The 10,731-nt window shown below is 28.9% G+C and overlaps 1 protein-coding gene across 1 annotated transcript in view; it reads right to left on the bottom strand.

The window, feature by feature from the left end:
• Nucleotides 1-5,269, bottom strand: part of LOC142330324 (protein timeless homolog) — a 45,629-nt gene extending 40,360 nt beyond the window's left edge. Inside the window, exons 1-3 of the mRNA XM_075375544.1 lie at nucleotides 5,152-5,269; nucleotides 4,708-4,812; nucleotides 4,037-4,190 (exon numbers count right to left, since the gene is read on the bottom strand). Coding sequence (XP_075231659.1) covers nucleotides 4,037-4,190; nucleotides 4,708-4,804 — 251 coding nt within the window. The 5' untranslated portion in view covers nucleotides 4,805-4,812; nucleotides 5,152-5,269. The remainder of the gene's footprint in view (nucleotides 1-4,036; nucleotides 4,191-4,707; nucleotides 4,813-5,151) is intronic.
• Between the last annotated feature and the right edge of the window lie 5,462 nt (nucleotides 5,270-10,731).

Raw genomic sequence — 10,731 nt, forward strand, 5'->3', positions numbered from 1 at the left:
CAACTTTTTCATTCATTTAATAAAAGATTAACTTTTGCACATTGTTATACTAATAAATTTAAGAGAAATAAAATGAAATACTAATTTTACTTTTAATCTCTTTTATTACACAACCCACAAAATGTAAATGGACATTTTCAGATAGATATAAAATAATGGTAAATAAAAATTCAATAACAGATGGAAAAATACAGCTGAAATATGTAACAACTTGACTTGTCAATAATATTCAATTACATAAAAGGTAAATGTATAAATAAAACAGACCGGTACATAAGGTTTCAACTTTCTTTCTTTTTCCTGTTTAGCCTCCGGTAACTACCGTTTAGATAATTCTTCAGAGGATGAATGAGGATGATATGTATGAGTGTAAATGAAGTGTAGTCTTGTACATTCTCAGTTCGACCATTCCTGAGATGTGTGGTTAATTGAAACCCAACCACCAAAGAACACCGGTATCCACGATCTAGTATTTAAATCCGTAAATGTAAAAATAACTGGCTTTACTAGGACTTGAACGCTGTAACTCTCGACTTCCAAATGAGCTGATTTGGGAAGATGCATTAACCACTAGACCAACCCGGTGTGTAGATAAAGTTTCAAACTATATTACTGTCAATTTAAACAAGACTAGTACATTAAGTGATCAGCAATGCATGATTAAATCAACTACAAGACCAGTGCCATTACTTAGCCTAAATGATTAGCCAACATCAAGCCTATCAATTGAAAACCATTTTCTTTCACTGGTATATTGTGTAGATATCACATTAAATATTTTAAAATCAAGTACTGAATGTCCAATCTATGTAACAGGGCAACTTTAATAAATTAATAAATCAAATACAATTGCACTTCCTATAAATTAACATAATCAATACAGATGTTTCATCTGTTATCAATAGAAGTTGGTATTTTATATAAATATAAAATTAGAATTTTATATAAATATAAAATTAGAATTTTATATAAATATAAAATAATATACATTCAAAATAATAAATAAAAAGAAATTACTATTTTTTTTAAAAACGTTTATTAATAAACTATTATTAATTTTTTTTACAGATATTACAACCCTTTGCTGTTTACAACAATTATTCCTGGTACATTGTAAAATTTTCTGTATAGAAAACTAGCCATTAAGGATAGGTGGACACAGCATAATCAATAATGAAACTGAGAGCAAAATACTCTTTCCCATTATCTGTCAAGAAATCCGACTTTATTTTTGGGTTATCTTTCTTAATAATTTGAGATTTATTTAAAGACATGTATACTTACATCCTTTTAATAACAGTTACATTTATTTAATATTTTTTATCATTAAAATTGTTAATATAACGAAATTGAATGTTTATGACAATAAATAAATTTGTCGTTATAATATTAATTACAAAATGAAACTATAACTCTCACCTATCATTCAGGTTGCCAGTAAAAGGCAATATCTTGCAAAAATCTTAACAAATAAATCACACTCACGATTACACTGATGATACATAACTCTGCCACATAACACATAACAACTGCTACTTATTTTGATTCATCGCCAATCTCCACATGCATTCAGTTGTTTGAGTGTGTGCACCAATTAGAGGATCAACATCATTTTCTGAGCGATTCACAATTAGATGAACATAATTTCGCAGGTTACAAATCTGTCTGAAATAATAATAGAGCCCGCTCTCAAATCTAGCAGTAAATGTACAACAGTAGCAATGAGTCAGCTCTTGTATTTGGCACTGTGAGCATGAAGCACTCTGTTTTTCTACAAAACCACCAAAGACCTACTGCTGATGTAGTATCTGGCTGACATGAATCTTCCATTTTGAAAACACGCTTTCGTCTAATTCAGTAGTCATGCCAGGTCCACCGATTTGCACCAGATTGTTCATTAAGTTATGAGTGCATACCTCCCACATGTAATTGCATCAGTCGACTACCATATTGTGGTTTAATTCTAATTCTTCCTAAAAAAATTTAACTGAAACCCAAGCCCTTAGCCCAAAAATATATTTAAAAAAATTTTCAGAAAGGCAATTTTGAACCAGTCAAATATGAATGTTTCTTGCCTTAGATTTCTGAACTTTCTGCAGCCGTCCCTCGAGTATGTCCACCCATCCCACAAACCCATTCATGAAATCAAGCATCTACACAAACTATGAAGCATGCCATAGTTCTGTAACAATGCAACAGTGTCATTTTCATTTCCAACTTGTTCAACAAGACATGCCAAAACTCATATTAACTGACTGAACTACCGAACATAATTTAAGAAGACTACGTAACAACAGACAATAATACAGAATACAATTACGGTAACATAATCATCTGATGAGTACGGATGTACATGCAACATGTATAAACAAGCGATATTAAGGATATAGAAATATCGTTAATAATAGCTATTATACACACTAATTATTTCTACAGCTATATTAAAACTTATAAATTGGTTATTTTTCTTGAAGAGTGGCAAAGCTGTAGGACTAACGGGGCAAACAAGTTGTTGAAATTGTTTGCTGTGCCTGTCATTTCCTGCACCACTGCATCTTCTTTATTTGCATGTTGGTAAAGTTTTAAAATTAATAAGAACCTGAATTCAGTAAGTGAATTTCACCTACTATGATAGTCAGACAGCAATATGATTTTTCCACTTCTAAACTGTTACAAAAATGATCTGGGTTTAGGAAAGATAGAAAGAATAAACAAAATGAAGGGCACTCAAGTCAACTTTCAATCAAATCAAATGACTTGTAGAAATATGATATAAAAAATTGTTGAAAGTCACCATCTTTGGTTTTTAACTGGTTTTCCAGATTTTTCTAAAATAGTTCTTAGGAAAATTATGTACCAAAATTTACACCATAAGACTTGTCAATATCGTGTTCTAATGTTTTTTTTCTTTTTGGCATATGGCTTTTGAGACTTCTTAAGACTTATCTATCTTGCTGTGAGATCTACAATATCATATTAACAGAAGATTATTTTTTTGTAAACATGTATGAATTGATTCTACATAATGGATTTTTTTTTTCAATTTTACAGAATAGAATTTCTAGAAAATTTAATTTTATAATTAATTGCTTATTAATGGCAATGAAACATAAGTGTCATATAATAGTTTGTACATGAAATACCAGTCACTGACTGATAAGCATCACTCTCATTCACAAAAAAAAAAATAAATAAAAAATCAACAAAATGTAAGCAACATTTCTCTGTATGCAAGTAGATGGCCATGGTCTTTGGGATCAATTGAATCTTCTATTCATAAACTTCATGTAGCAAAAAAAAATGATTATTACACAAATTCCTATGAAACAGTCCAGAAGCTGCCTCCAGTTATCAAAAGCTAATGATAAGAACAGCAAATAAAAAGCAGTGTAACTGCATCCACAAGGTGAAGGGCGTGACATGTCATCTACTTGGGAATTCAGATGAGATGTTTTTAGTTACTCTCTCGTTTAAGTGACGGTACTTACATATTAACACCACTGCAGCTACAGCTTTATTTAAAAACAAAGTAGTCAATCGGATATCGGTGGAAAATGAACAACCTCTTTATTAATTTTAATAAATGGTTATTTATATTTATTTATTTTATAAATATAATTTAACCAAACTTAACCTACGCTAACCTTGACTAATTAACACCGTAATTTTTTGAGTATTTATTTAATAAATTCAGTAATTATTGCAATTATTTAAACAAAATTTTACAGAAAGTAAAGTAACAAAATATATTTCCATATTACAAGATAAATTAATATGTATTTTAAAAGTCAACTTACTAAAACAAAATGTTTTATCTACAAATTATTTGTTTAGTCTAGATTAAACAGAAAATGTAGTTTCATGCAAATAAATGAAGCAATAACTGAAAAAAGGATGATGAGACAAAGGTAAGCAAAATTAAATAATTTAAAAGCAAATTAATAATTATATTATCTATTTATACAGTGTGCATAGTGTATAACTATGTGCGTGTGTGTATGTGTGCGTGTGTGCACATTAAAGTATAACAACATACCTCAGAACTACATCAAACAGTTCTTGATTTTCAGGATGATAAATTATTATTGGCAGTAAATCAGTCTGAAGAACTTTTGAATGTCCAAGGTAACGTCTAACTGAGTGTTCATCATCGTCTCTTCGTAAGAATTTAATGAGATCTTTGACAGTTTCTAAAAAAAGGATGAATTATTAAAGTTAGCAAAGTAACGGTAATTGAATTGCTACTTACAATTTATATTTCAATTCAAGATACAAGTAAACAATAAAATCATTGTCGCTAAACAAACAAGACATTCCATACCTGTAGTCATCTGCAACAGACCCACAATACAAAATCTCTATAATCTGATCTGTCTTATACAGAAAGAATAGACTACAAAAACTGTAAGCTATATTAATATTTGTTCAGTTAATACAATATTTCTAAAAGTAAATGATATTTCAGTCAGATTTACTATTAAGATACTATACCTTATATTCTTCAAGCAAAAAATAATAAACTGTTTCTTATTTCTTTTTTTTTTTTTTAACTAGCAGATCTACCGTTAGGCATTCTTCTCTCAAAAGTTAAGCATGAAAAACATTTAACTTCATTCAAAAAAGTTGTAAAAAGGAATATTATATATTACATTAACGAGGCAACAAAAATGTAATCTTACATTAGATATAAAAAACAATAATACTAACCTTTACAATAAGGATCAATATGGTAGGTAATGCCATCATAATGTCCAAGAGCACTGCATGTAGCAGACAATTCTGCGGATAATTGTCCTGTTATCATATTTTAATCTGTAAAACATTAAAAAAAGTAATAATCTTTAACACAAAAATACGAAGTTGCAGGTTAAAATACATTAGTTATGACCTAATCTTATTTATTAGAACAGTTTTATTACTTGTTATAAAACCAAAAATATAGTTAACCTATAAGTGTACCTATAAGTGTACGCTTAAAAATTATACAATTGAAACGAAAAAATTCAAATTAGTAAAATGTATTTTTATTATGAATATGTAACAACCTTTGTAAAAAAAGGTCTTCTTAGACTTTCTTAAATAAAAACAAAAAAGCAATACAAATGTGCAATACAAAAGTCATATAATAACACGATACTTCATGACACTCACCTTAACGTTAACCTCAATTAAAATAACACATACAACCATCAATTTGAAAAAACTAGCATTTGTTTAGCACCATAATGACATAATTAAAATAGTAAAACAGTCATAAAAAAAATATTCCTTGTACAGCATTACCATACAAAGATACAAAAATTAAACGAACAGGATTAGATTACAGACAAAGCACGACTACAAAATACGCGGGAAAACTGATAACTCTAATGGCGAAACATAGAATTATATTCAACGTGGCGCGCTAGCTCAAATACATCACAAGAAAAATGTTTAATTGTTTGTATAGTGTTAACGATAAAATACTTGAGACAATAATCAAGTTACAGCTATTGCAGGGTATTACAACAGCACTGATTAATATTATAATACCATTGCATTATAATATAATAAAACAATATATGCTTTAAAAAACACTGAACTAAAAAACTTCCTTATTAAAAAAATTTTAAGAAATAATAAATTTGTTATAGATACTTCTAAAATTAACACCTAATTATGGTCCATACTTCTCAAGTTTTTCACTTTTGTAATACAAGTTCTTAACTACATACATTTAACTGACACACTTAACATAACTTAGCTACATTTATTACTGATGGTATATTATTTTTTTAATCTGAAAATTGACATTTGTAAACAGCTGAATGCAAAAAATTGTAGATGTAAAAAATATATAAATGATATTAATACTACTTCATCAGAATATAAGAAGCAATTAAAAACATATCTGTTTCTACTTCTTGGGAAAATCATTGAGAACTGATGTAAACCCTTTAGCAGAGTCCTTGGATGTGTGTAAATGCACATGACAAACATCAATCAACACACTTAGCTGTTCCATTGACTGTGTCATCATTTAGTGCAGTTGTGTTTTGGAATAATGCTAAGATTAAAAATTGAGCAACATGTTAATTTGAACAACACATCAATGAAATGTTTTCAATTGCTTGCTGTTACATATGGCAAAGACTGCTTGCGTTTTGTATAAATGCTTAATTGGCACAAAAGATAGTTTAAGCACTGTCCAAATTATAGCTGTGAACATTGGCAAAGATGCTATGTGGAAGATTTTTACATGAGGATCTCCATGAAAAATATTTGTGCCAAGAGAGTCCCTAGGGTTCTCCCATCGTGGCAAAAAAAAAATGTCAAAAGGAATCTGTAATGAAATCCTGCCATCGCACCAACTTGACACCGATTCAAAAATGTTTCAAAACATCACTTGTGACAAGACCCAGCCTCAATTATGATCCTTAGACAAAACAGCAACAACTGCATTGTCAACATTTTATGACAAAGGTGTAATTTTTTAGGAATGGGTTACCAGAAAGCAAAACAATAAAATAGAATTATAAGGAAATTTTAGCAAACCTTAGAGCAAAATCAGAAAAAGATTTACCAGAACTGTGGAAAATTGGTTTAATCCTTCATCAGGACAATGCTCACATAACAGTTGTTTTTGTGAAGCAGTTTTTGGCCAATAAACATTACTACAATACTGAAATATCCTCAACATTCATCAATTTGGCATCATACTACCTGTTTCTTTACCCTAAAGTGTTTTATTAACATCAAATATTTTAAAATGATTAATTCAATATTCTTGCCTGTAATATTAGGATAGAGAAAAGTTCCGATATAAGACTTATATCTAACTAATACTATGTTTTTTAAATTACTACGATTTAACCATGTATAAAATGAAAACAAAAACGAATATCACACCATATGACTGATATGGTGGTAGTGATGTGGTGGGCACCACATGACTTTTACGCCTATTAAATTACTTACATTACTTTTTTAAAATGAAAGGTACAATTTTATTTTATTTCATTAACCTCTGATAATTTTTTCATATTTTTTTTTTTTTATTGTTATTAAATTATTACTTATTTAAACTATTTTTTTACAATCAGAGGTTAATAATTATTAATAAATCACTATATTTTAATTAAACGGTGATGAAATCTGATTCGAACCGATGTGCCTTCCGCTTATAAGATTCAAATATTTCATTAATTAAAATTTTATTTGGCTATAACTTTGGAACGAATGAAAATAAGTACCACTTAAGATATATCATTGAAAAGCTCTCAATGAGGCTTTTACTGCAGTTAAAAAAAGTCCAAGTCAAAATTCTTTTGGATTTCAGGCTTTTTTTGGATACTTTTGGTTGTCTATTGCAACCAAAAGGAGAGGTGCACAAGTAGATGTTAAAACAGTTCTAAATCCAAAATTTCAACATACTACGGCTAATCATTTTTGAGTCATGCGAGATCATACGTATGTACAGAGGTCACGGCGAAACTAGTCTAAAAGGATTCAGGATAGTCAAAATGAATATTAACGTTGAAATCTACACATTTTTGGCGATCCAATGCTTCCTTTACTTCGTACAAGTAAAAGTATCTGCAGACAAAACGTTTTCGTGCTTTATCCAGTTTTTCTTAAGTGAGAGAGGTCTGGGACCACATTTATTCAATTTCTTAAATAAAAAAATAAGGAAGCACCAAAATTACCCCTAGATTTGTACCCCAAGAATTAGTACGGTTTAATTTCATAGAGGGAGGAGAAAGCAAGGGTAAATGTTTCGTTGAGTCGAAACTCCCTAACGAACCATTTTCTGCCCTTTGTTTATAAGAACTTGTTTTCTTATTTTGACTCAAGAATCATCTCCCGAGAGATTGCCGAATTTGGAATCACGGGTTTAAAAAGGAGAAATTGAAAACGTGAATAGAGAAAATCTTAAAATGACATTAGGCATAACCAACCTCTCAGGTGAACAAAAATCACAAGGATGAGGAATAAAATGTAAGTTGCTCAGGCAAAATAGTCTAATTGAAAACTCAATAATTCTTCACTATTTTAATCTCCCACATTTTAATAGTTTGGAAAAAAATGTAAAAATTGCGTTGTAAAGTGTACAAAAACACGCTCTCAGGCTGACATAATATCTTAAAAAGTTTCATTAAAATATAAATATTTTAATATTCATATTCTAGGTAGCCCAACAGCAGTACAACATTGATGAAAGCCTAAAATTTACTGTGCCAAACCTCACTTTCTGCTATTTTACTTCTGTTATTGACGATAAATTAAAAATTTATTGCTCTTAATTTATTGTCTATGGTAATTCAGTAATCAAGTTTTTATATAGTTATAACTAACTGAGATAAGTTTACAGGATAAATTATAAAACTACCTACTGTTAATGCAATTCAGTAAATTTGAATTTTGATATTCACGGTATATCATGTGTAAGCCACCGGGTTGGTCTAGTGGTGAACGCGTCTTCCCGAATCAGCTGATTTGGAAGTCGAGAGTTCCAGCGTTCAAGTCCTAGTAAAGTCAGTTATTTTTACACGGACTTGAATACTAGATCGTGGATACCGGTGTTCTTTGGTGGTTGGGTTTCAATTAACCACACATCTCAGAAATGGTCGAACTGAGATTGTACAAGACTACACTTCATTTACACTCATACATATCATCCTCATTCATCCTCTGAAGTATTATCTAAACGGTAGTTACCGGAGGCTAAACAGGAAAAAGCAAAAAAGGTATATCATGTGTAAGCATTTAAAACATTTTTTTACATAGACCGCAGTAAATTTTAATTTCAAATGAAAGTTATAACCAATTTTGCCTGAGACTATCTAGAATAAATCTAATTAGACTCTTGAGATAAAGTTTTTGTGCATTAAATATTTTAATAAATTTTGCACAAAATTAGTTAGAACTTATCAATTACTTAAAACAAAATAGACAAATATTATTAATATGTTTCTTCAGAGGAAAATGATATCTGGTTGTTTTAATATTAATTTATTTTATAGAGAACATTCATGCATTGGCCAAATAATTTTTTTAAATATTTTATTTAAAAAAAAAATAAAATTATATAATTTGTTAACTTTTTTTTGATCTTAATTGAAAAGGATTTTATTACCTTTAACTGTAATTTAAATTAGGCTTATTTTGCTTTTTTAAATAATTAAGTAATAATAGAATCACATAAAATTAAATTAACTGTAAACTTATGTAATAAAACAAAAAGTAAACTTTTCTTTAATTTCCTACATGTACATAAGGTACAGTTTTCAAATTAATACAGTTCTGCATTAAAGTAAAAGGAAATTAACAGAGGGTGAGTCAACGGATATAGAGTATCAAGTGTAGGAACCCACAGAATTTCATACGGATATTAGAAAGAGAACAAAGGGAGTTTTAATAAATTCCATTTTGAGTTGTAAGCTGTTTTTGACCACCAATTCTTTTTATCCCATGGAATGTGACACTTTTTTAATAAAAAAAATGTATATAATATACAATCAACTTTTATTAATTAATCCAGAAAAAACTTTTTATTTATATTTCCTAAGAGCATGTGGTTATTTATTATTAATTCATTAAACAAAAAAAAAAGAATGCAAATATTTTGTCACCATTTCTATTCTGCACAAGATATTTAAACAAACTTTGTAGACAGTTATCTGAAAAAAAAAAATCAACTCAATAGCAGCATGATAAAATCTGGTTTTGTAAATAAAAATCTGAAAATGACTCGCTATATATATTTAGATACATATGATTAATTTTTTTATTATTACTTACATGTAGCAGGTATGATCTTTTTTAAACAGGTTTCAGGCTCAGCCCATCATCAGGTACATTATATTAATAAATAAATTCCATATTATCTTTCAAAATTCATGAGCAAAATTAAAATTATACTCATCATATGTTACTATAAATTATTATAAAAACTCTGTGAAGCACTTCACATCACCATATTCTTATTTATTTTTAATTCAAATTAAGTTAAATAGCCATAATATAATTTATATAGTTAAAAAAATATAATTTAATATATTAATTTAACAGCTGTTGCATATAAAAGCTCAAAATTAGGCATACTTACAAAATATGTTGTATATCACAGTACATTAGATGACAAATCAAACCAGCAAACAAAAATTGCTATCAGGTATACCTGATCACTATTTTTTTAACTATTATTCCAAAAGTTGATATACAACAATCCTCCTTAAACAATTGTCATTAAAAAGGAATATTACATTTCTGGAAAGACTTTAATGGATTCTTCAATATTTTTAGAAAGTGGGTTATATTTTACTTCTATTTTTTTCTAAAAATATGTGTCTTTTCACACAACTTTTTAATTTTCAAATAGCTTCCTTTCCTGTTTTATGCTGTTATAAGAATTGGGCTGCATAATTGTGATTATTCTGATATAGTTTCTTTGCAAAACAAATTTAGCCTTTTTAAAAAGTGGTTTTATAAGAGTTATTTAGATTAAACACTACAACAGGTCATAATGTGACAACCCCGGCCTATCACCACCAAAGTGTGCAGTAATTGATAAAGTTAGACAATGGCAAATCTTTCAGTGTGTTATTAAGAATACTTACAGTTGTTAAAGACTGTTTTGGCTGCCAGGAGTTGACAGACTAGCTGGCTGCTTTGGAGTAGAACACAAGGGTGTCAAATGGTTCATTATCTCCAAGATACCACAGAATCTGGGCATTTGTTTTTTACTTCTGG

This window comes from Lycorma delicatula, chromosome 9 (assembly GCF_047948215.1).
Source record: "Lycorma delicatula isolate Av1 chromosome 9, ASM4794821v1, whole genome shotgun sequence".
Taxonomy (NCBI): Eukaryota; Metazoa; Arthropoda; class Insecta; order Hemiptera; family Fulgoridae; genus Lycorma; species Lycorma delicatula.